This window comes from Tigriopus californicus, chromosome 11 (assembly GCF_007210705.1).
Source record: "Tigriopus californicus strain San Diego chromosome 11, Tcal_SD_v2.1, whole genome shotgun sequence".
Taxonomy (NCBI): domain Eukaryota; kingdom Metazoa; phylum Arthropoda; class Copepoda; order Harpacticoida; family Harpacticidae; genus Tigriopus; species Tigriopus californicus.
This window is the reverse complement of record NC_081450.1, coordinates 9,410,765-9,436,330: the sequence shown is the minus strand read 5'-3', so window position 1 is coordinate 9,436,330 and position 25,566 is coordinate 9,410,765. Positions and strand designations below refer to the sequence as shown.

Sequence of the window (25,566 nt, the reverse complement as noted above, 5' to 3'; positions counted from 1 at the left end):
CAGCGGGAGGACCTCGAGGTGACCTCTGGACCTGAAACTTATTCACCGTGTTCCAACTTAACCTCATTGGAAATTGTCACGGTATGATATTCAAGGATCGAAATAGTGGGTCATGTTTTGAAATTAGACCTTCATGAAATAGTTATTTCATAAGTGATATGTGTCCCAAATCACAGAAGTGCCTAATATTGGGTAAAAAAGGCGGCTGAGACCAGGTATATTTCCTACTTTACACCTACAGGGTTCGATATTGACAGACGCCCATTGATATGGTGAGAGTGGTTAGTTTCTTGTGTGTGCTCGGACATTGAGTTGCTAAATTGACAGACCATTTTTGGGGCCTCAACATTTGTCATTGTAGTTGGATTGACACCCGCCCCTCTCAAAAAATGGCCTTCCACTACGGCCATTTCGTGGTTGTCTTGTCTTTTGGGGTACATTTCGTGGTGTATGGCATGGCATTTTCAGTCGGAGTGTGGAACACCGTATTTTTGGAACAGTTAGGTCAATCCCATGCTTCGACTGCGATTCTAGGCTCATTGCTGAATGCCATGCTCTTTATTAATGGTGAGTTAAGTTCCCTCTTTTTGACATATTGCAAACTCACATAATGCGGATAATGCGAGTTTGACACTTTTTTGCCACCAATAAACGATTTGATTCATGAATTGTGTTGTTTATCCACATAATGATTCAAATGATAGGTCCTAATTACGTGTTTTATTCCAGGCTTTATCTCGAGTTACCTTATTGATACATTCGGATGTCGCGTATTAGTTATTGCTGGCGGCATATTAACAGAGATCGGACTTTTATTCAGTACTATGGCCACGAGTTTGCACTTTTTAATGCTCTCATTTTCCATGATGGTTGGAACGGGTATTGGGATTAGTTTTTTGCCCTCAATCGTGATTGTGGAACAATACTTTCAACAGAAAGCCACATTTCCCATTGGGGTGGCAGCGTCGGGTCTTGGAGTTGGAACGATCCTGTTTCCATTTGTAACAGAGTGAGAAATGCTTCTTTACGCATGTGCAACCATTCAATTTTTGCTTGAACCACCTTGCAGGTTTTTCCTCTCAATTTTGTCCTGGCGATCTGCCTTGATGGCTAACGCATTGGTTTCCTCGATCTTACTGATTTGTGGACTTCTGATGAAGGATTTGGATCTTCCATCAAGTCGATTGAGTTCCCAACCGTTATGGAATCAACTCAGACAATTTTCTAGTACACAGAAATTGGCCCTAGCCATGTTTGGCTTCAATAATCTCTTTTATTTATCTGGCATCTCCATCGTCATGATGCACGTCGTTGCTTTTGTAGACAAAAATGGCATCATATCTCAGGACCACTATCCCATGATCATCAGCTTCATTGGTCTATGCAATTTGCTGGGTAGAATCGTTTTGGGCTTCATCTGCCAATGGAAAGCATGCTCCAGTACTCTGGTCTACGTCTTCAGTAACGTGGTTTCAGGTCTAGCCATTTTATTAATCGTGTTCAAAGTGCAAACCTGTGGTAAGTTCAGCCAACCCACACGGAACTCAGTCAAGCGTGCTCCCCACGACTGAAGTCCTAATTCAGACGATCTTTTTTTTTGGTTCCAAGTTTACCTTGGTTGCGCACTTTTTGGCTTCTTCTCAGGCTGCATCGGTCCAATGATTCCAGACATTTTAATCCAGTTACTGGGTCGACGTTCACTGGCATTGGGTTACGGGATTCTTCTGCTTTTTGAAGCCACGGGTTCTTTCGGTGGTCCACTTCTCGCTGGTCCGTACAATGAAGCACCTTTCAATGTGTGACCAATCTTTGTAATGCACGTTCAAATTTAGGCTACTTAGTGGATATTCATCAATCCTATGAACGATGCTTCTATCTGGCTGGTGGCAGTCTCGCATTAGCCGCTGTCTTTATGCTCCTTCCGTGGGGCGTGATCAAATCCATGGACCGATACCAAATCCCAGCTCAAATCGTGATCGAAGAAATCTTGGACCCACGGCTCGACGAAGAACATTCATCTTGATCATTAATTACTGTACCAATATATCAATCAATCAATATCCGCGACCCGACCAAGTATATGATTATGCAGTTAATAATTCTCAGGAGAGCTTTCTACACGATCAATCAATCAAGTACTGTAGTCCCATACCTAAAAGCCATTGATGCATCACAATGATGATTGGCAGGTTGATAACCATCGTCCCTCGTGCACCCCAGGATTGGCAAGCTTCTTTTCATCGCCCGACAAGCCGAATGAATCGGGTCGGGCGGCACATAATGGTAAAATGGTGCAAATTACAGTTGGTGGACAGAGGAACCCCCCCTGTGGAAAACCATGGGCGCGTACTTGGGTCGGATTGTCTCAGACACCAAAGCATCGAGGATGAGGAAATCAGCGCATGCGAACACCACGAGAGCCACAGTATTCCTTCAGGCAGTTGGGCAGCGGTACGAGCAATGGTTAAGGGTTTGTTCTTGGCCCCCCGAAAGATGGAGAGGGTGGTTGGTGGCGTCTCCATGGGTCTGGCCCTGACTGAGCGTTGGTTGAGCTGAGAGTTTCCAGGTAAATTTCTCGCTCCTCCACCTCGTCTTGAGATGATGATCAAGCCCGCAGACGAGCATAGCAAGCCAGAAGCAAGCTAACTCACCTACTAACTGGGCACCTCTCGACTGCCAACCACCTGGGGATCCCGTTGAAAGCCCAAGCCAACTTTTTTTTTACGAGCTTGAAAGGTTTTCTGCTGTTGATATAGAGATCAACAGTTCTATAGAAAAGGATTCAACTTGTGAATTTGTGAACCTGTTGCACCCATAGAACCTTTAGTGTAATGGTCCTATTCAGGAGAGTGATTTTGTGATGCCAATTCTGGGTGCCGTGGTTATGGATACGGACCGTATCATCCCCAAGAAAGGTTCCCCGGATTCTGGGGTGCACGGAGCCAATTCATCGAACGGAAGCCTGACTCACGGATTCGTCCCGGCCCAAACATCGGCCATGGCCAGGAAGAAGAAGTCCGAGCGAATCGCACCAACCCTGAATCATGCCGGACTCATCCGAGAAGCCTCCATGAACGAGCTCAACCATTTTAGGAATGAACAAGACATGCTCATGCAATCCGATTTGGGATTAACCAATCTCGGTTACTCCCAGGACCACAGGTGATTAATTGTCCATTAGATAACGTGAATTGAGTAACGGCAATCAAAAATTCGGTTCAAAAAATCTTCTACGAGTTAACTTATTTGGTAATTATATATCAAGAAGAGAAAGCCATCTCAACCACCCGCATGGCAAAGAACCTTGAATTCATCAAATACCAAAAACTTCCTTGCTCGCGTCACACATTTAGTGGACCTTGACTTGAACTTGATTGAGTACGGAAAAATACATCGAGTTTTGCTGCCTCAGTAAATCAAGCGATTGACTATTTGAGCCTTCAACTGACCAAAATTAGTCAAATCACAAGGGTATTTCCATCAGATCTAGGGAGATTCAATTCTTTAATTACCAACGACAGCATTCACTTGGCACAAAATCTCTCCTTCTCATTTATTGATAATCCGAACTACATTCATCCAATTTCAGCGTCATGTCCTCGATCAACGATAGTAATCGATTAAATGCAACGAGAGAAACAAATGCCGACTCGGATGAATTGCAAGAAGTGATTGAAGTTCAAATTCTCCCTCAAGTATGAGATTTCGAAAGCCCAACAGTCAGTTTTCGCCCAATTCAGATTACTAACGATCCTCGATTTGTTTAGGACGACAATTGGGGTGAAACCGCCACTGCAGTAACAAACGCCTCAGACTTGGATTATGCTCAAGGAGGAGAATCCATGGACAAGTGGAAAATGGACTCGGGTGGCAGGGGTCTACGTTGTCAACGCTATTTCATGACCACTTTCGTGACCTTGATCTCATTCCTGGCGTTCATCAGCCCAATCCTCATGGTGTCCTTGCCCTCATTTGGCATCTTGGATCTCCGGGAACAACAGCTCTATTGTGGGGTGGAATGCGATGGGATGCTCGTGTCCCTTGCTTTCAAGATATTTGTCTTGGCCGCCGGGAGCTGGGCCATGTTTGCTCGACAATCACGGGCCACCCTTCCCCGAATCCGGATTTTCCGGTCGCTCGTGTGCTTGCTCATCATCATATTCCTGGTCTCTTTCTGGTTGTTCTACCTTCATCATGTCTACACGGAGAAGGAAGTGGTCCATTACAAGGGACTCGTCCAGTTTGCACTGAATCTCATGGATGCCCTCTTGTTTGTGCACTATTTGGCTATCCTTCTGATGGAAATTCGCCATCAGGAGCCACGATACTACATCAAGATTCTCAGATCTCCGGACGGCGAGTCCAAGGGTTTTCTCATTGGTCAAATGTCCATTCAGAGGGCAGCTTCCTGGGTATTGGACAAGTATTATACCGAATTTTCGCTCTACAATCCATTTTTGGATCGCATTTTGAACAACCAGGGCTCAAGAAATCGCAAGTCAGTCAAAGTTTACGATGTCGACGGAGCTGGGACCAACGTCAATGTAAGAGGACTAGGGAAAATTCGACAATTATGACACAAAATGGTATAACCTCAATTGTTGGCGTTCCATTTCTAGGACTGTAATTCAACCGTAGTGAGTGTGGCCTCAAAAAGAGGTCATCATCAGGATCGGCTGATGGAGGAATATGAACATAACCGCAAAGTGGAGAAACGCAAAGCCAGATTACTTGGCGCTGCCGAAGAAGCTTTCACGCATATTAGGCGAATCCGACCCAATCAAAGTGGTAATTTTCATTATTAACTTCATCATCTACTTCCCATACTCACGACGACTTCTGTTGTCTTCAGGAGAGAAATCCCCAATGGAACCGTACGATGCCGCTCAGGCCATTTTTCCAACTTTGGCGCGACCTCTACAGAAATATTTGCGAGCCACGCGACAACAACCTCGTCATACCATGGAATCCATTCTGAAACATCTATCCACTTGCTTGTCCTATGATTTATCGCCACGGGCTTTCCTTGAGAGATATCTGGTCACATCCCCCGTGTTACAGGTAAAAAATAACTTGAAACCAAAAACCCATATAACATTCTCATAAAGTTAACAAATCTGATTTCTAAATTGAATAGAGCGACAAGGAGTCTTCTCGAGAACTCCAAAGATGGTCACTCGTATGCGAAAAGTCTCTCTACAGAGAGCTTGAACCTGGGGTCTCGTTTCAATTGCGTCAAGGCGAGGTGTCCTTGATGTGTCAAATCCAACGGTTACCCCATTTATACATGTCTGAGGAGATCATCGATCCCAGTTCCAATCGGTTCGTTCTGAGGATTAATTCCGAGACCTCTGTTTAAATACAACTCGGCTCACTCAATCGTGCCTCTTCAAACACTGTGATATCGTCCCATTGCTTCAACATCCCGTATTCTTACTGATCAGTATTCACCCGTAATAAGTACATACGTAACCATCGTTTATGAACTGAAAATGAATAAAAGTATTCGATAGCTACTCCTGCCAGTATTGAACTAGTCCCAATATGGTTCTTTAGGAAGGATTTGGTGGAGGTATTAGGGTATACTTGTCCGTTTGGCCACCTTTGGCCACCAATTCCCGCACAATGTCCTGACAACTAAATTTCTTGGAGATGGTCAAGAACCTATCCGCATCCTTCCCCAGACTTTTGCTCTTCAACCCAATTCGTCGGGCAATCCTGTAAGACGATTCTTTGATGTATACATTGATCACTCTGAGCATCATTGTAATGACTAACTTACTGATGCATTTCTTTACGTTGGTCGTTGGTAAATCCGGTGGTGAACACCAAGTCGTACGGGCTATTGCTTTTGGCAAAGTCTTCAATAATAGCTTCAATTCTTTTCTTGAAATGTTTGGAAGCGGATTGAGCACCAAAGCCTTCGCCGTGGTTCATACTAGCCGCAGTGATGGGCTCAGCAATACCCGACCCATCCTTGCCCAAGCCTCCGCCGCTCCAACCCATCAACTTAAGAAGCTTATGCCCGACGTTTTCCTTCACGATGCCCGACTTTTCATTCGATGAGCTTTCCACGTCCGTCAAATCCACTGCCGTTCCATTTGAGCAGAACCGATTTCGAATACGAATGGTGAAACATTTCTGGGCCATAAGATCGACGGCTTGGCGGGTGGCATCATCTCGAGCCTCGGCCTTAGTGGAACCCGTGGTCCGCACGATTTCTATTCCACCGAATTTGACAACACAAACCGTGGTCGAGGGACTTTGGTTTTGATACTCCCATTGCGATTGGGTTTGACAGAAGCTTGCCGATCGATTGAGGAGATCACAAGGATTCTCATTGTCGTCCCAATCTAAACGTACCAAGATCATGCGATCCCAAGCGGGTCCCTGATGCTCGGCCGCTAGTTCAGGATCGGGACGATATATCTTGCTTGGACTGGGATCCCCCGGATCGTTTTTCCTCCGACCTGAAAATCATGAGCACGGTGACTGGAATGCCAGCAACTACAAATTGGCCCGTATCAACCTCGATTCGAATTGAGCAGGTTCTCAATGGTTTTATTAGGACATTATGATTTAAAGAAAAGAAACTTGTAGGGGAAAAATTCGAAAGACAAATGCAACTTAGGTGGAAATTTTAGCTTTGCCTCGGTTCACTTTGGCTCCTGCGGCGTCCGATCCGGACACAAAGGTGCGTTTGAGTCGGCCTTTCTGGCTTTCTCGATACTCTTGGACCACTCCAAAGGCCAATTCTTCCACCAAATCCATGGTCTCCTGGGGATACCTGAAACAAAAACAATGTAATTTCAAATGTAAATCCAGTTTAAAAAGACCCAATAATGCAATGTTGATTGCTCACCGACATCCCATAAATTCGATGTTAGCAAAGGTTTGTGCCAAACAAACCATGCGTTCCTCGGGGAACCGACCCATGTTCTGTTCCATGAACTTGCGCCTCAAGGCCCAATGGTGCTCGGGCTCATGAGGACTGTAATACTTATCCACATCGAACTGATAGGCACTCATGATCACGGATGCGTTGCAGAAACTTTCACGAATCGTTGCAAACTGAATTTTGGTGAGGCAAAATATCAACAGACACCCCGGACCTCTTTCACAGGGTGACGATAAACAGCTGTTCTGCTGGTAACCAGATTTTTTTTTTGACCTTTTTCTTGATGTTTTTTTTCGAGTTCGAGTTCGAGTAAAAGATAAAAAAGGGTTTTTCCTCAAAATACAACAGCAAAACAACATCTTGGTCGGGTCTCTTTGGTAGCATTTTACGATTGTTGTAGGCCGGACCTCTGGAAAGAGATCTAGATATCCGTGTGTGGGCTCATTCTTGAATGCAAACATGAATCTGCAAATACATATCTAATACTGCAAACATTCGATCTATATCAAAGCAAAGATCAATTCGGTCTACGTTTATAAATCATACAACACATCAATATTTCTATGTTAAAACCCGAAAGTATGAAATTCATTGTTTTCTTTGCGAATGATCATGTAGACACTACTTGTTTTTCAGGTCCATATTGCCGTTTATTCATAAAAAAGAAACAAAAATGAAACATAAATCAGAAGGGTATTGAAACGAGGATGCGCCATATGGGATTGTTAGGCCTGTGTTGTAATTACAATTTTATGTAAATGTAATTAATTATGATTGAACTCACAGGAAACGTAATTGGAATTAATTACATTTCGATCAAGTGAGCTTTATCAATTAACTATAACAATTACATTCTCACCCACATAACACATTTTCACTCACATGATTTTAATTATTCTTAAAAATACATCGTCGATCTTCACGCAAAACCATTTATTTCTGTTATGATGGAACTGAAGGTGGGATCATTCCTGGTTCTAAGAATTGACCACTCTTTATTCTTCATAAATACGGGAATACAATTCGATAGTGCGTTCATGAACTAGATACTAATTAGTACAGCGTCAAATGGTAATGACCAAACAATTTCCAACCGTTTTCTGCGCAGTTTTTGATATGCTTTAGACAAATTTATGTCATCAAATTCCAGCGTCTTTGGCAAACCCCTGATGCTAAATTTACAGATTTTTAGCAAGGTATTTTCTAAAAATACTGTATCCAGGCAACTTTGTTTGTATTTCCAAATACAAACTTAGCGTGACAAGAGGTCATGAAATGCCTGTTTCCAAAAAAATTCTTAAATCTGTAAAACATTCGCAAATGACTTATAATTTTTTGTTCAGGAAGAAATGAAAATTGAATTGAAATGTGATTAAAAGTAATTCAATTACAAATAATTATCTTTTTTAAATAGTTGACTTAGATCTGATCAATGCATAAATGATTAGGAGACTCTTGATTGCCGAGTAAGTTATAGAAAGTATTTTTCAATGTCCAAAGATGTAAAGACTCGTATTGTGATAGTTTCGCTTTGCAAGGTACCAAAAATTGGTGTGTGAAATCGCTTAACATATTAGAAAAAAGGTAAAAGCTCAATTTGTGCTATTTCTACTGACAGCTGTAGAATGAATAGATGTTGATTTTTCATAGTTGGTAACTTGCCAAAGAAAAAGTATAAAGAAACCTCATTTCTGGTTTCGATTGTGAACCTCCATTCTTTTCATTTAAAGTATTTCAATTACCAAATTTAGTAAATGTAAAAACCAGGGCAAAATCCATTCATTTTTCCATTACTCCCTGGAAATATATTTATTAATTGATGACATGCTACACAAATAGGTCCTTTTGAAGTGATCAATTGATAAGAATTAGCCAAATGACACTTTGGTTGGCTTTAGTGTGTTAGAACAATATCAAACACACCTGTCAATAATCAATAGTGACGAGAAAGACGATTTCCATGGATCAAATTTGACTTTCTATTGTCTCAGGTCAAAGTCTTACCTTGAAACTCCGTTATCACAAAAGAAAAAATAGTTTTCTTATCCAACAGTTGTCAATTTATTTGCATTAAGCTTATTGAAGTTTGGATTTCAAAACATAACAACTCTTTACATCCTTTTGACTTTTCATGCCCTCTTGTTTGAAGGAGATTGCTCTTCTTTTCAAACTCAGCACCATGAAATGCTGAACAAGACAAAAAGTTTTTTGACCATATCGACTATCTTTAAGCCTCATTTTACAAAATTCTCTAACGAAACTAACAGGCAAAAATTGAATAACTATTTCATTATGACTTTTTGTTTTTTTTGTTGCAAATACCTCTAGCAACCAATAGCAATCACTTACATATAAAACATTTTTTTAGATTCTACATAATTTAGGGATCAAGTCCAAACGATTATTTGAGACTTTTTGTGTACTTTGAAATTTTTGCCAAATAGGTTATATTTTATAAATTTGCAATTGAAATATCATCGTCAGTAGTACTCATTTATTTGACTAGATATATATACATACATGTCCATGATGTGGCAATAGTCAAGAAGTATTGAGATTTTTAAGTAGCACCACCACGCTTTTACGATAAATGGTTGAGTAACTGAATTACTAGTTTTTGGCAAAGGCTCGGATATGTATTCCGTTCCTTTGATTGCGGAACGACAAATATCCTGTTTATTAAATCAAATGGAATCGAAGATTCTGTTACTTTTATTAACTTAATTGGTGGCAAACCTTCCACTTTCGTCTTTCCACTTTGTTTTGGGAAATCTAGATTCACATATATTGGACACAAGGGAAACGGATTTATTTTGATGCCATTTCAACCAATAAAATCCGAAGTCTTTTATTTATCTAATTATGATTGTACGATCCACGCAATCGTAGAACTCATTGATGTACGTTTTGTAAGCACCAACCCGTAGTACGTACAATACCAAAGGCAATGAGCTAAAACAATTAATTAATCTATCAATTGATTATGAAGGTCAAAGGTCCCCACTCGAAAAATTGATTGAACTTGGAAAACAATTTGTTCAAGTAATATCCACAATGCCATCCATCCTATCACATGTACATGTTTGAAGATACTGACAGAAGAGCTTGTCATTGAAGGGATTTGAAACAAAGGAATTCTTGACTGGACAGTTGTCCAAAAGATTCTGCTTCGATCTGGAAGAAAGAGACATTACAAGGGGTCAGTCATGCTTGCATCCATCCACCAATGGATCATTCTCAAGAATCAAGAAAGATCCATTCAATGATGCTTTGAACAAAGTTCGAGCAAAGTACTCGCAGCATGTGCCTTCAATGTAATGTTGGCTGGGGAAAAGGCAATTAGCCAATTTTGAACGATCATGCTTAGAATTGCCAAATTGTTAATTTGAACCAACAAGTGTTATGCTAGATGAGAGGACTATCATCGCAATCCGCCCTCTCGTCAAATAGACCATGTAATGCAGATTCTGAGAGAGGTAACAGTTTCGACCACAGCCTTGCTCCTTGTCATTGGAATGGACCAGGTAAGTGATTCGCACTGAAGTACGTAGTAGCAGCTCATGCTCTAAAGCAGCCTGTCAAGATCTTGATTGAAATAGTGAACCAAATTCGTGTTCTTGAGACTAAATAAAAAGGACTGGCATCACTTTGCAGAGCGCAAAGCGTAGTAATTGTGGTTATTTCGACTCCGTCTCGAATAGCCTTGCTTGGCATCGTCACAAATGTGGGAACGATTCCATTCTTCAAATTTTCCTCAATCATTTTGATATGCCTGCACGCGACGTTCTTATTTTACTGGGATTATTAACAATTTGAATATGCAACACAATCCATTGACAAGGAATGGTTGAAGAGGTAAATCTGAAAAGATACATTAGCCATTCATCAAATCCAAAGACCATGAAATACCGTTGTAGAAATTGTTTGCATACTTCAGTGAGATTCGAACTCGATTGCTTAGGTAAAGAGCATCGCTCATTCAACCTTTTAGGGAATTCAGCGTGTAAATGACGTTTGACTCGCCGACCCAATCAACATACAGACCCTGATTAAGTCTATGATAAACTAGTTTTGTACTGGTCCGAGGACAAAGCCATGCCCTGACCAAAACGGTCCTCCCAATGCCAAAGTGCTAGATAGAACGATTCAAGCCCTACGGCAACGGAGGCTCCTGTGAGTGTGTGAATGACTAAATATCCAATGTCCATGAGATTGGAACTTTGAATGCATCTAGACTCAGGCCTTCTCCACTTCGTCGTTTGCTAAATGATATCGCGACACCCGGAGTGAGATATGTGGATGCTTGAGGACTTGAACATTGAGTGCTCCATTTGGTACTCAGAGCGTTGAAGCGAGTTTGGTGTTCTAGCTTGCTTTTAATTCATTCCTTCACCATTTGCCTCAGTCGGCCCATCCAGCGCCTAGGAAGCCCTTAGGTGGCTACCATCTGGTTCTAATGGATTCTTAACGATCCGTCTTTTGGGCCCAGTTGGTTGACAAAAAGAGTCAAAAGCCCTTTTCCATATTTCAATCACGCTTCATGGGGCTGGAAGATTGAACGAACGTTCGCTTCAAGAGCTCAATATGTGGTTCCCACAATCATGATACGAAGAGGGCCCGCGCCAATGATTGAACACACTACACGTACTAGAAAGACTTGATGGCCCTCGGACGGGATGTCCTGCACGATCTTTTCCTCGCATCTGCTTGAACGTTGGATTTGGTACGGGACCCTTTGTACGGACATAAAGTGCCTTCATTGAAAGGAACGAAAACTTGATAACTGAAGTATCCGAGCACCTGACGCTTCTCTTTCATAGCGAATGTGAGAAATGCGTCCGCATGAGCACTCGGTTCGCCCTGGCTGTCCTACAAATCTGATACCCAGGCCCGGGTAAACCCGTTGTACGTTTTATTGAACTTCATGGCCTAGTACGAAGTGCGTATTGTTGATATCCTAGGCATGGTAGTTCGATTCCTCGCTTGTCGGAGTGTGAAATGCGTTCAAGTCGCTCCAAGTCCCTCCCCAGCTCTTTCCTGGTGGTGGTGGTGGCGGTGGTGGTGCTCGAACTGCTAGAACGAGTAGATAGAGGTGGTGGGGGGCAAGGGAATCCTCGTCTTCGATGCGTCTCCTAGTGTACTGAGATCCACGATTGCTATGCCCTAGCCAATGTTGTACCTACCCTCCATCCATGTAACATTGTATGCTTGGAAGGAACTCCTGGAGGAGGCAAACAGGAAAGGAGCCGCGGAGCCGAGGTACCGAGAAGCAGGACGTCGACCAAGCTAAAGAAGCCAGCGAAGAGGGAGACGTTAAACGCAAGAATTTCTTGAGTTGAGCGAGGGAGGCTAAAGTGAACAAAAGTGTATGTGATATGTGCTCATTCATTGGACGGTGAAATCAATCCAGGGACAACCGTTTACTTGAATTGGGGTGGAACAAGTGACCATGGGGGTGATGTGCAAGTGCATGTGATCCAGTGACACCACTTGAGTCCCACTACTACAAAGACAACAACAACAACACCAACCAGGACATTCCCACTAACCAAGAAATGTCTCCGCGTCCCAAAAGTGTTCCATCCCGATTGGGACCCCCGCCCCAATTGGGTGACTACAAAATCCCCACCATCCAACAGAAACATGAGAAATTTCGTCCCAAATTCGACGAGATGGTGGCGAGGAATGTCAAAATGATCGCTCGATGGGTTCACCTTTATCTCACATGGAAAAGGATCCTCATGGCCTGGATGGTGGTGTTGGTGGCCAGCAAAATGGTTCTGCTCATGCTCACGTACCAATTCTTCACCCTGACCTCACTCATATCACTTCAGGTAGGTGCTGTTCCTGGCATTTGAAATCCACTTGATATGCAAAATGACATGGATCTATTGCTAGCAGTAGGTACGTACATACTACGAGATGGCTCACACATTGATTGTACTTCCTAGTCAGGAGGTTCAACTCTTTAACCTTAACCACTGGATAAGCCAGGTTGGTGTTGCGCAAAGATATTTGCACTTCTTTTGCATAAAGCACAACCAGTCTCAAACACACCGTGAGCACCTTCGCCACTCAAGGTCTTCCCTTTTCCTTATTGGACATCATCGCCGAAATATTTCCCATCATTTGACGAGTCCCAAAACTTCTCGCGTTGGTGTGTGGTTAACAACAAAGAATAAGAAGGGTAGTCATATTCCATTCCAAAACATCGATGTAATTTGTCAGGTCTTCAACTCAGTCAGTGATCGTGCAAGTAATACAATAATAATAGTCAATCAAACGGACTCCGTCATGGTCAGCTTTTGTTGTCCACTCACACAACAAGAATCCAGTTTGGTGGACAAAATTGATTCAACTTCCGCAAACTGAATAATGCAAAACGGCAAAGAAATATGGAACTTTCATGCCGATGAAGGTGCAATCCAGTCGCTCTGTTCGGAGCGTTTTCTACCATTCGAAAGTTAGAAATGGCATTTGTTGGTCTGGCAAGTAAATAACTCCATTCCCAACTCGTGTTACTTTCCCGGGCCCAGCTCTTCCTGCTCTTTTCGACGATTTAGTGGTTTTGCACTCCTTCAATATCATGAAATCATCATCATTGTCTTTATGATCATTGATCACAATGCCCTCCCCATTGGAGCCCACGCTAGCTAGAGGAAGAAGGATGCGAGAAAGTAGATTCGATTTCGACAACTGACATGAAGCGCCCTATTAAGTACGTAGATCAGAATCCTCAAAGCCTTCAAGTTCTTCGGTGAGGAGTGAATTAAATACCAGAACTAGCTTGCTCATCACATTGTATGTGCTTCAGGCACACGTGAGAAGTGTCTCTACTTTTCACGTACACACGATCTATGCTTGGCTGTCATGGCTTGATGGTTGAGCGGAATCAGAATTTCTAACACCACGAAAGTTGGCAAAGATATTTTCATTGCATTATTGCATATTTTGATTGGCCACGAGTGAGCTCGACCAAGCAAGATGTTCTTGAAAGTGTCTGACGACGTTTACACTGAATTGGACGCTCTAAGTATCTTGTACGTCCCGTTGTTGCGTCGGTGATGGTGGCAAGACGGGAAAAGGTATCCTTGACGTTGCGAGTAATCATGATTAGTACACCAATTTTCTCAAGCATCGTGTCCTGCTTGTGAACGTGTTTGCACGTACGTATTTCGTACTCGCTCTCACTTAGGACTGCAAGTTGTCTTCATTTTCTCCTCTAACCGCTGAAGGGAGTCATCATCATAACCATAATTGCAGATCACATTCCAAGATGCCGCCGATGAAGAAAGATCCTGCGTTAGTTAGTGCTACAAGTACAGCGGTACAACCACGCAGGCTAGGAGGTACTGAGCCCATTGGGATCGATACATTCCACCTACTACCCCTCAGCACCTGGTGGGATGTCCTTACATGCAGGGGAGGCAAGGAGACAAGGGCAGGCGAAACAAGTAGAAATGTTCAAGACCCCCTTGTACTTCATGAATGCACATGTTAGGAGTTTTTGATGCTTGCTGACTAAAGTGAATGGGATTGTGTTAGCCTTAGATGGCGAAGATGTGTTTGGATCTCTTGAAGAGTTTCATAGTAGTTGGGAGGGGGTAAGGAGACCAAAAATGACGTTGATTATAGGGCAGGAGACACGCGCTGATGAAATCGCGGATATTTCGCTTTTCAAATGAGATCTCCAATCAAAGAGAAACCCACCTCGTGATGATGTTATTCAGTTTGATAAATGACTCTTCACGAACTCAACTTCCTGACTGAGTCGATTGAGGTACAGAAAGATTCGCTCGGTTTTGGCCGGGGACATCCACTATTGAACATGATTTGATTGAAGTGACTTCTTGATTGAAGAGGCATCTCAATCCTGCGCTTTAAAGCTCGCGGAGAGGTCTTGTATATCCGCCACTTAAGGGCATTTAGGAACTTTGATATCGCTCGGTAGTATGGAAAAGGTCACGAAGACGAGGTGATGATATTGCGTCAAAACTCGAAATGCCAGAGCGCACCTTCTGTCTAGTTAAGTACTTACTTCTCTTCACAGAAACCATCATTTGAGCCTGAGCGAGCAATTCCTTAGCATTGCATTTGGGTTGATGGTTTTCATCTGTGCTTGTTTGTCCTCTTCATCGCTGATCTTCCGCGATTTTCTACGCTGTTTTCAACCTCTCTGGGTTGCAGCACAGCAGCCATATTCGGTGTCCTGTACGGTACAGATGTGTGCTCAATAGGAATGTGCGAAGAAGTTTCCGCTTCTTCGTTCAAAGTTCAGACCCGAACAACATCCACTTCCAGTGGAGAAATGATTCCTACTCCTTGGCACAACCTTGACCCTTGGCATTCTCAAGAGTTGGCGTGTTCTTCCCATTAGCATGACTATGTTGACACACCACGTACAGATGGATCTTCTGGTTTGTACACAGTATGTGCTATACGGTACAACCGAGGTGACATGGAACGCCATCAAATGGTATGTGCATTTTAGATCTTCGCCACCTCGCTGCATATTCGACTTTTGTCAGAAGTCAGAAATGACACTGTCAAGAAACCATCGCTCAAGTCCATTTTTGCTCGATTCAGGAAAATAGTGAGCAAAATGATGTATTGTCTTGCATTCTTTTGTCGAGCGGTTAAAGAGTGTTGGATGATGTTTTTTAATCTTTGGATTCATTCAAAGCCGCATTATGGTTGGTGATGGGGAAGGAAATGACTCCGTAAGAGTCTCTATTTTTGACAGGAAGGGCATCATTGTCAAGTCATACGAAGGATTGAAAATAGTAATAGATTACCCGAGGCTCTAGGATGAGGCCAATGATGGATACGGCCTTGAAGGAAATCGTCTCAAATTGAAAACACTGCTGCGGATTCTAACAAATCAATTCGAAAAGGATCGAATCGCAAAGATTGTAGATATGCAGCTCTTGATGGAAAAAAACAACGAAGCACCTGGAGCGTCTTCCTCCACGTTCTCCGAATTGAGAAGTTCTGCTTTGTAATCCAAAACCTGTGGGCTTCAGCGATTGAAAAGAGCTAAAAGCCAACAGGTTTTTTTTCCATCTTTGGGAAAACTTATTTTTGATTTTTATTTAGCACAAGAATGAATAGGCGGGAGAATGAAAATTTAATTGGAATATAGTTGTTTCGTGTCTAAGGATCCGAGAAGAAGCCACCGCGTTGCTTGTTCATTGGGTCAATGTTTCTAAATTCCCTGATTTGTCGTCCGGTGTATTTGGGGCAAGGTCGCTTGAACATTTGCGAATGGGCACGCACCCATTTGTTGGTAATCCATTTACTACCAATCATGACAGGACATCCTCCATGTCGGGTCAGGACATCGTGTCCACCGGCTTGGTCCATATTCCACCAAATAACCATGGCTCCTTTGATAGGCTTGATGTAGGCACCGACCAGTGGGAAGACAGTGTGACCTCCGGCAGCTACATCACTCAAGTATCCCATGAGGGATGCCATACGGTCTCCCGCGAACATATTGAACACCTCTCGGTTCTGCATATGTCGCTTGTCCATCAAAACTTGGTCATAATGAACGTCATATTGACCGGCTAATCCATAATTGGCCACTTGGTAGAGCTCGGAGTGGTTGGTCGAGCCCGACTCCAGATCCAAGAAGGTGTCAATGCGATGGGTGAGTCTCATTGTGGCATTGGCGTCCTTTTCGGTGAGCCAGGTTTGCTCACTAACTCTGCGATCATCCAGGGTACCATTGAGTCTTTGTCCAACCATTTGCGAGCGTTTCAGCTTTGGTGTAGATTTGCTGATGATTTCCTCACTTTCACTCGGGGTAATGAACTCGTGAAGAACGGCAATGTATGGTTTCAAACTCACGATCTCTATCTTCCTGGGTCCATACATGTAATAGGGCTTATTGCGGTGCTCATATTTACAATACAGTTTGCTCTTCACGTCCTCGGGCCTCAGGTCAATGCCACGGCAAAGGTTCATGTATTGCTCTTTCTCTGTTCCACTATCGATGATCCTGGCATTGTTGAGAACAACCTCGGAAAGCTTGGGGCTTGCAAACTTCTTCTTCTTGGCCAATCGCTTGTCGTAGGGGATGCTGTTGGTACTGTGGGTTGCCGTTCTGGGTCCCCATCGGTCCAACTTCTGGTCGTGGACTGTCTTGGCAGTCTTGATCAGATTTTTCAGCACCTTCAAGTCCAAAGCTTCGATGAAAGGCGGTGTTGTGACCATTCCATCGGCTTTAGCCTTCTCCAAAGCATTGAGCATAATGTCGATTCCACTGCCTAAAAGCATTTGGTTCGTGCCCTTCACGCCAATTTTGAAAGCATCCCACACAGTGAGGTCGCCGTTCGTTTCAGCCCTCCATTCATCGGTTTCGAAGATGCCCTCCTCCACGAATGAGGTGGTGTTGAATTTATAGTAATCATGAAGTCTGACAATACCCACAGCCACGCCATCCAAATCGGCGGCTCCGGGGACATGATCTCGCTTCCGACGAGCTAAAACGCGTTTGCATCGTTTGGGGAGGTTTCCGCCCTTGGTTGACTTTTCTTTCTCGAGGGTATCCTCAATGATACCCCAACCCACTGCCACATGTCGAATCAAGTTGTACACATTGAGAGGATTGTGCATGAAGGTTTCATCTTCGTCTTGTTCACCAATGATATCCTCATAGCTGGCAACATAGGCACCCAAAGCTCCTTGAGCGTCGACAGAGACCAATTTCTTGTCAATGATTGCCTTGACATCTTCTACGTAGCGTTGTTCCGTCAGGAAAAATTGTTCCAGCTGTTGAGTGGAAGTATAGATTTCCTTCTCCAATTCGGTTTCATCTCGGTCTTGGGTGATAAACTCCTTCTTCTTCTCGATCTTGATTTGTCCATTAGTGGGTTTAAATATCACAGAGAATATCACAAGGCATAACACTTGAACAGACCTCATTGTCGTGCAATCCGTATCACACTTCCCCCGACCAAGACGGGAAGTTCTTTTCTACTACTCGCCGTGCCTTTCAATCCAAGTTGGAAAGGTAGAGAATGTGCTGTGTAACTCCCAGCTTGTTCTCCAATGAGAGCCGTCCACGGTAAGGGCATTGGTTCAACTGAGAAGAAGCACAACACAAAAATTGCTGTGAAATGCTTAGCTGAAGAACATGGCAATGGCTCCCAAAGAAATCCCGTCCTTTGGCTTAATAACCACACAAATGCCGTTTGGCATTAGTGTGGTTCATATTTATTACGATGTAAAGGTAATGTGTAAAGCGAAGCATTTAGTATTTAGTCGATTCAATAATAAGCAATGGATTTACAGATATGTAAACTAACGTAATTTACATCTGTCGTTTCCCATCACAGCAAGAGTGTAAGAATCAGTTGTTAATGGCAATGAAATACGTCAATACATTTTGTTTTGATACATCCGTGAGCTTCAAAATGCCAATTCTTCGATATTCTAATACATTTCGTTAACTTTTGGGAGCAATGGATTGTCTCATTGTCGGCGTTTCATAGTGGCAAACGGCAAACTGTATCAAACAAAGAGGGGTGAATCAAGTTTTGTACATTTACAAGTATGCATGGTGAGTGATGGCTGAGGAGGTAGTGGAAGCATTTTGGCCCGGTTATAGTTTGATGCACAAGTAGAAGAGCTAGAAGGTATCATTCTGTGGCTCAAAATTTGTTTCGAATGACGGCAAACGCGATCCCGGCGCAGCAACACAGGCCCACAATGATAAGCAGCAATGTTCCTAATACCATTACAATGGCATTCCCAAAGAATTGAGTCTCACAATTCATTTCATAGTTGTCCCAGACCATCCCATGGGGACAAGCACATTCGCCCACAATGCGTGCAGCATCGCCTCCGAACCACAAAGCCTGAAAATTAATAAAGTTTAATTTGTAGATAAATTTAGTGTCCGGCAAATCTCCCTCCCAACTATGATAAAGCATCAAGGAAGTATGAAATGAAAACATACGATAATCTGTTGTTATGCTAGCCACATGCCATGCACCAGTTCATATCATACAGAGTGAGGGAATACGATAACTAATGGACATCTAGATATAAGTGCACGTCGGTCGATTGTCCTACATTCAAGTTCTAGACATCTGTGGATGGCACTAAGACAACTAGTCCTAGTTTGAAATACAAGAAATACAAATAGAATGTAAGTCTAGATACACAAACGAAGATTGTTAACATTTACATGCTGGAGTTATTACTGCACTAGGACTACATTTTTACTTACACTAGGCCGGAAGTCGAGTTCGTAGTCTTGGCAATACAATCGGTTATCGATCCAGTTGCAATCGTTATCATTTCGACACATGAACCCATCAATCTCCCTCCACCGATTCCACTCCCTGAAGCCGTAACCTCCACCGTAGCCTCCGCCGTAGCCACCCCCGTAATTGTTGAATCGGCTGGTCAGTTTGCCCAATTGGTAGCCTCCATATGCCACAGCTCCAATCACAGCCGCCTTTTTTAAGGTCTTCATTCCAGAGGAGCTTTTCTTGCCTCCCCCATAATAGTTGTTGTTATTGTTCCTGTTGTTGTATCCATAGCCACCTTGGTTTTTGTTCGTGCCAAACCATCCTCCACCCCCATTATTTTGCTTGTTTCTACCACCTCCAAACCAACCTCCACTTCCTCCCGATTTTCTTCGACCCGCGTACACATCACTGGAGAGGGAAACCGTCAAGATCAGGATAACCACCATGACGGTGTTAACGTGTGGTTGCATCGTGCAATGTCTTGAAGGACACAATTTCTTTTGTATATTTTTGTCGAAGGTATGAAGGGATGACCTTCAGTGCTTGACTGTGGGAGTGTTTTTTACGCATAGCATTGAGCCCTCGCGGTTGAAGGCCGAGTCAGTACGATTTATGTTCACACACTCAAGCTTCCTTTCTCAAGATGAAGCTAACCAAGCACTTACCGAGGGAACACCTCCGTGCGCTCCAAATAAAGCCGGGGAGGGTGGAGCACTCAGCTCTCCAGCCAGTTCTAGGCCACGAACACCTTGCATTGATTCCAATAAACCATCATAATAGTTTAGTGGAATTTTGGATGGGTGATTCATGTGAGAACATGAACGTCTTCCGAGACCTTCGAATGAAAAAGAGTACTCAGTTTTCCCATTTACATCAATTAGGCCCTGCCTGAATTAGATAACCGAGTTGAGGATTAGAAACGAACGTCTTGACTAAAGTCGAAGATATGAAGGAACCAAAAGCCTGGCCAGGAAAGCAAATTACTAAATCTAACTAGACAGGTGTCATTTCGATGGCCAGGAAAGCAAATTACTAAATCTAACTAGACAGGTGTCATTTCGATTTTCTGCTCAACATCCTATTTGATAAGCGGAAGTTTCTTCACCTTGATATGTCCTGAGTTAGTATGCAAGGAGGTTTTTTTCATGTGATGATCCTCGATTCTGACAATCTGTTGCAAATTAAATGGCCTTGAAACCACTTTCTAAATGACTTCCTTAACTTGTAGGTCTTCCACGGCGTATGGACAATCGCCTTCTTCTGCCTGAGTATCATCGATTCTCGGGCCGTGCTCCCTAATGCGAGCTGACTCTTGGCGGGCTACCTCCCAGCAACCACGGTTCTGCACATACTTCTGTTTCCGAACACCTACCCATTGGAGTACCTTCTTACGGATGCCGTGGGCACCTTTTTGGCCATCATCACCATGTTTGTTCTCCTTCGAATGGAGTGCGCAGGTAATAAGCAGGTTAAATGTCTAAAATATAATATGAAGGAGCGTTTGGGAGTCTTCATTCTGGTAATTATTCTTTTTCAAAATTCATTTTCAACCATTCTGAAGGTTAAAATTAAATTCTTGAGAATTCTTAAATAAGACGCTTTTTTAAAAGTCATTTCACCTTTTTTAAACTAACGAGTGAGGCAGCCTCCAGCGGTCTTGTTCAACGGGCTCTAAGTAAAAGAACCTCGTTCAGAGAGACTCTCGGTTTATTATGTAATTGAGAAATTCGTTCAATGAGAGTCTCATCCAACGAGACTCTGTTTCATGTAAGGGTAGCTTTAGGGCGGCTTTACACTAGGATGTAAAACCAGGATTGAATCCGGTCAGAGTAGCGCTGGGACGAGTCCAGCAATTTGACTCGAGTCTTTCACTATACTCAAGTCGAACAAAAGGACTCATATTGCGAAATTTAAACCAAAGAATGATTTTTTTCACAAATCCGGACTTGAGTCTTTTAGAAAGAACTCGAACTCGAGTCTGGACTCGCCCCAGCACTAGTCCTGCTTCCATCCTCAAACCGGATTCAATTCTGGTTTTTCCATCGTAGTGTAAAGCCGCCCTTAGTCTCATTGAATGAGACTCTTACATAGTGTAAGTCTCAATAAACAATACAAAATAACATATCGGTACTGTCAACCTTGTTGACTCTACTAAAAGTTTCGATGTATGAGTTTCTTAAATTATTTTAATGAGTGAAGTTAAAATGAAAATATCTCAAATAGAAAAATACTTTCAAATTGGAAAAATGAGTTTAGGAAATGTATTTCAGTAATAAAAATACAAGAAAATGTGGAATTGGATAGCAAATATGGTATCACTAGGATTTAACTTTTTGAGAGAAAACTCATCTCAAGGATATGACTATCTGAGAAACTTCTTAAACTAACTATTTTCTTAAAGGAAAACAAGCAGCACCTGTGCAGTGAATCTTACAAAGTGACGATAGCTCAACAGTTAATAAAAAAGATATTAGTGAGGTTTCAACTAGGAGAACTTATGAAACTACATTAACTTGGAAATTCACCATTTCCAAATTTACTGGAAGTTTTGTTAAAGATGTAAACGAACATTTAAATGAAAAGAAAGTAAAAAAAATGTCTGGAGGACTATTTCCAAAGATTTGAAGCATTTTCATTGAATACTAATATGAAAGTTAGGTACTTAAAAGAAAAAGTAAATAGCAAGATATTTGAATAGTAGTGTTTTCAGAATAAGCATTTAATTATATTAGACTTTTGCTAACTTTTTGTTGAGTCCATAGAAAAAGAACTAGAATGCCTAAGCTGAACAGGGGTTGTTCTTACTGATGTGAAGCAAGCACCGTCAAGGCAAGTAGTCAAGTACTAAACTTGCCCAAGTAAATGTTTTCCCCAACTTTGGATTGTACACAAACACTTCAGAGGGAAATGGTTTGGTAAAACATACTCAAAAATATTTCTAGAACTTCAGTGCTCCCAAACGCCCCTTTATATACTACTGTTTATTGTTTTGTACATTTCTTTCAAATCAGTTATCATTGGCAGAAATTCTGATGGATGCTGAGGATTTGTGGGAAGGGCAGCATGGGATCAGTGACACCAGTAGCGATTCCGGCCATTCTGGCACTACGACTACTTCCGGTTCCTCCTATCAAGTGATTGAAACGCCACAAGGTCGCAGGATTCTGGGGAACCCCAATGGACCCACGGTGATCTCCGTGAATGGAGTGCCATCCACGTATCGACCGTTCCACATGGATTCGGTTCTGTTTCCCAGTTTGGAAGAGGCGGATACTTTTAGCCCATCCGTCCGACCTGGGTATCATCGCCAAGAGTCCATTTTTGACGAGGCAGTTGATTTGGAACCTATTGACTTCGAGCACTTCGAGGATGATCAAGGGCGCAATCCCAGATACATGGGACAAATTGGAAATTATAACTGATTTGAATCGTAAGAACGACCTCCCAGTCTGGCATTAACTTGAAACAATGCCATGATGAACGAACCCTCCTGTCTGTTGCATGATCGATTGGGGCCCTTTTCAAAGCTGTTGATTTTTGCCATTTGAACAATCATGTATTATATACCCTTATATATTTAAACATTGAAAATAAACGTGGCTTCTTTATTTCAGGAATAGTTCAGCATGACACGTTTGAGTTTCCCATAGCGTGAAATTAGATCTGACGGTATTGAATGATGTTCCCTTCGAAAGTTGAGGTCATTCACTGCGCAGGAATCATTCTTCAGATTTTCAGCAATTTTCAGGGCGTGAGACACATTGTTCGTGAATATAGTCACGATTGAAGTGGGGTCAAAGTGGTCCAAGATCTGCTCTACATCCTGGCCTTTCCATTTTGAAATTCCAGCGACAGGGCCTTTGCCAAGACCTTTAAATACATGAGCATGCTTCAGCTTACAAATTATGATGCTTGGCTTAAAAAAGAAGCCGTTGGATTGCTCATCTTTTTTCCCACCCAAAACCAGCGTAGCATGGTTTTCTTGAAGGGACAGGATTTGTTCACTAAGTTGGTTTAGTTCCACTTCTGTTGATAGGGGTCCACATTGGGTTTGAGGATCCGATGGATCACCAAGTTTGACTTGCTTGAAAGCTTCTTTAAGAGCAGTTAAAAATGAGACGTAAACGCCGGAGTCCACGATGAATACCATTGGTTGAAGATTACCGCAAATTATTGAAACAGCTTTGTCGATAATCTTTGTTACGTCAGCATCTTGGAAAATGAGGGTAATTTGGAGCACATTCTTCTTAGGATTGTTACAATACGTGACTTGTGTTACAAAAGCATGTTCCACAACTTGCTTCTCTTGGGCCTTACTTAATGAGGATAAGAAGGTTATCATTCCAGGATTGGACAAGCCTTGCAATATCTCCACTAATTTCATTAGAGCAAGGTTATTGTTTCCCATGGATAATATAACGATGGAGTTTCCAAGTGCTAAAGAAACAAGTATATGTTCGAGAGATTGATAATCCAATTCGTGGATCACGAGAACACATACCCCAACTCCCACTAACTTGCTCCACCACATAGTTTGGGAATTGCTTGAAACGTTGCATTGTTTGAGACTTACATCAATGCTTTCAAGCTGAGATAAGGGTATTGGGAGTGCGTCCTTGGCCGTCGATATCAAGATCCCTTGTTCCAAAACTTTTAATCTTATTAACTCCTCGGAAAGTAGTATGATTTTCATGACTTCACGAAACCTCTTCATTGGAATGGCTTTCTGAATTGGGATGAACGCCTTTTGGGCACTTTTTATGGCCTCTGTGACATCATCGTCGGAAGCACAAAATATCTCGTGTATGCATTCATTGTTAGATGGGTTTATGACCGAGTAGATCATCGTTCTGTTTCCTCTCATAAATTTACCATTCACAAAGTGATCGCAATTTATTTCGATGTCGTCTTTTTCGTTGGCCCCTGATATGTATAACTTTGTCAAGGATTCATCGTGCTTGATCAGATTCAAATATGCATGGTCATTAATGCCCGTGACTACTCCAAAGTAATCTTTCGTCGATGAAAAGCAACCTCCTTCCATTTGAATGAGTTCCACTTTCACAAATTGACCATCGCCACATTTTAGAAAGAGACCATCTGGATGGGCTATGGCTAGCTCGTCAGATCCCTCCACAACGAGACTCTTGGAGTCTTTATCACATGGCTCACTTGCCAACGATGATTGGAACACTTTGATCTTCTGGCCCTCTAGAATAATCCAGGATCCTGGTTCTCGTTCGAGACCTCGGATAAAATTGTGCACCCGCTCAGCTGACTGGTTAAGATCAACCCTACATAACTCACTTTTGTTCAAGAAAGCATCGAAGGTCGCACCTTCCTCGGGTTGGGGTGCCCTGGGGGCTGTTCCATTGGCAATCAAGTTCACAGCTTCAACCATGGCTTTGGCACCCTCAGGTAATAAGAACCTTTGAAGCAAACTGTCCTTGGTATCATTGGACTGGACTTAGCAATCTTTTTGGAGAAGAATCGGCCCCGTGTCAAGGCCCTCATCAGCCCAGAAAATGGTGAAGCCAGCCCTGGAATCCCCTTCAATCAGAGTCCAACTCACGGCCGAAGCTCCTCGATGTCGCGGTAACAGAGATGGATGATATGAGATGGATTGATGTCGAGGAGATTCAATCACCTCCATCGGAATAAATTGTGGACAAAGAGGCATCACATTTAGATTGGCTCCCACTGACTTATATTGCTCCAAGACCTCTGATAAAATAACACCTTTCCTTCTCCAGGATTTGTGCTTAAAAACCTTCACTCCATCTTGGGAGGCTTGAATAGCAATTGGTTCTTCCACCCCACCTTTGTCTGGAATTGTGAAGACCCCCACAATGCGATAGCCTTCACGCTTTAGTAATGTGTACACATTAGCTGCAAATTGGGATTGGCCCAACACTGCAATTTTAAATTGTTCCTTACTCATTGTGTTCAAAGTTGTCCAACTTTTTGTTGTAAAAGAAAAAGTTGGGCTTGACCCGAGTCTTTTGGTTTCTCAATGAGCCGGTTGAGGTTGAGAGTAAAGGTATCTTGTGCCTGAACAACCAATGGTCTTTCAAACCTGTTCTGGCCAACCCAAAACCAGATTCTCATTGAAACAAACTCACCATACACACCCATGTGAGGACTCAACGTTAGGCCTCTGAATATGTAACGCTTTTTCTTATAATTCAAGTTAGTTTTATGCTTTAGCCGATTGAATTGTGATTTTTCTGTATCCAATTGTAATCGTGTGTTTTTTTTATTACTCGTTGCAAAGTTTAATGGATCACAAGTAACAAAATAGTATTTCAAACTGTATTTTTTCTTCTCTCTTGTGCAGACCAAAGAATTATCATAAAGAATAATTGTCTGCCAAATCGGCCGGACAATGACCAAGAAATGAAATTG

General features: G+C 42.6%; 6 protein-coding genes across 6 annotated transcripts; 3 read left to right on the top strand and 3 right to left on the bottom strand.

Annotated features, from left to right (window-relative positions):
* Nucleotides 1-290: 290 nt before the first annotated feature.
* LOC131890758 (monocarboxylate transporter 12-like) lies at nucleotides 291-2,060 on the top strand. The gene is given in 4 exon segments (XM_059240169.1): nucleotides 291-567; nucleotides 730-1,554; nucleotides 1,585-1,770; nucleotides 1,833-2,060. Coding segments are annotated over 4 exon segments (1,380 nt in total). The 5' UTR covers nucleotides 291-389; the 3' UTR covers nucleotides 2,024-2,060.
* Nucleotides 2,061-2,289: 229 nt separating this feature from the next.
* LOC131890512 (vang-like protein 1) lies at nucleotides 2,290-5,516 on the top strand. The gene is made up of 6 exons (XM_059239867.1): nucleotides 2,290-3,162; nucleotides 3,590-3,695; nucleotides 3,768-4,544; nucleotides 4,620-4,788; nucleotides 4,853-5,061; nucleotides 5,138-5,516. The coding sequence occupies exons 1-6, from the start codon at nucleotides 2,861-2,863 to the stop codon at nucleotides 5,357-5,359; spliced, it is 1,785 nt and encodes a 594-aa protein (XP_059095850.1). The 5' UTR covers nucleotides 2,290-2,860; the 3' UTR covers nucleotides 5,360-5,516.
* LOC131890515 (NF-kappa-B-repressing factor-like) lies at nucleotides 5,462-7,283 on the bottom strand. The gene is made up of 4 exons (XM_059239869.1): nucleotides 6,863-7,283; nucleotides 6,651-6,787; nucleotides 5,783-6,470; nucleotides 5,462-5,718 (listed from the first exon to the last, which is right to left on the bottom strand). The coding sequence occupies exons 1-4, from the start codon at nucleotides 7,255-7,257 to the stop codon at nucleotides 5,553-5,555; spliced, it is 1,386 nt and encodes a 461-aa protein (XP_059095852.1). The 5' UTR covers nucleotides 7,258-7,283; the 3' UTR covers nucleotides 5,462-5,552.
* Nucleotides 7,284-11,959: 4,676 nt separating this feature from the next.
* Nucleotides 11,960-22,769, top strand: LOC131890519 (uncharacterized). The gene is given in 3 exon segments (XM_059239875.1): nucleotides 11,960-12,732; nucleotides 20,390-20,618; nucleotides 22,186-22,769. Coding segments are annotated over 3 exon segments (906 nt in total). The 5' UTR covers nucleotides 11,960-12,453; the 3' UTR covers nucleotides 22,584-22,769.
* LOC131890513 (prolyl 4-hydroxylase subunit alpha-3-like) lies at nucleotides 15,700-19,734 on the bottom strand. Its single transcript, XM_059239868.1, has 2 exons — nucleotides 19,137-19,734; nucleotides 15,700-18,762 (listed from the first exon to the last, which is right to left on the bottom strand). Exon 2 carries the CDS (start codon nucleotides 17,825-17,827, stop codon nucleotides 16,052-16,054), a length of 1,776 nt encoding a protein of 591 aa, XP_059095851.1. The 5' UTR covers nucleotides 17,828-18,762; nucleotides 19,137-19,734; the 3' UTR covers nucleotides 15,700-16,051.
* On the bottom strand, nucleotides 22,746-25,292 carry LOC131890508 (mitochondrial 10-formyltetrahydrofolate dehydrogenase-like). The gene is given in 1 exon segment (XM_059239863.1): nucleotides 22,746-25,292. A coding segment is annotated over 1 exon segment (2,331 nt). The 5' UTR covers nucleotides 25,103-25,292; the 3' UTR covers nucleotides 22,746-22,771.
* Between the last annotated feature and the right edge of the window lie 274 nt (nucleotides 25,293-25,566).

Excerpts from the sequence above, each read along its gene's own strand:
- LOC131890513 (XM_059239868.1), bottom strand. The coding sequence starts at position 17,827 with ATGAGGTCTGTTCAAGTGTTATGCCTTGTGATATTCTCTGTGATATTT.
- LOC131890512 (XM_059239867.1), top strand. The coding sequence starts at position 2,861 with ATGCCAATTCTGGGTGCCGTGGTTATGGATACGGACCGTATCATCCCC. Across the intron at positions 4,789-4,852 it reads AATCCGACCCAATCAAAGTG|GAGAGAAATCCCCAATGGAA; the intron begins GTAATTTTCATT and ends TGTTGTCTTCAG. Across the intron at positions 5,062-5,137 it reads TCACATCCCCCGTGTTACAG|AGCGACAAGGAGTCTTCTCG; the intron begins GTAAAAAATAAC and ends TAAATTGAATAG.
- LOC131890515 (XM_059239869.1), bottom strand. The coding sequence starts at position 7,257 with ATGTTGTTTTGCTGTTGTATTTTGAGGAAAAACCCTTTTTTATCTTTT. Across the intron at positions 6,471-6,650 it reads AGGAGCCAAAGTGAACCGAG|GTCGGAGGAAAAACGATCCG; the intron begins GCAAAGCTAAAA and ends CATGATTTTCAG. Across the intron at positions 5,719-5,782 it reads CAACGTAAAGAAATGCATCA|GATTGCCCGACGAATTGGGT; the intron begins GTAAGTTAGTCA and ends ATCGTCTTACAG.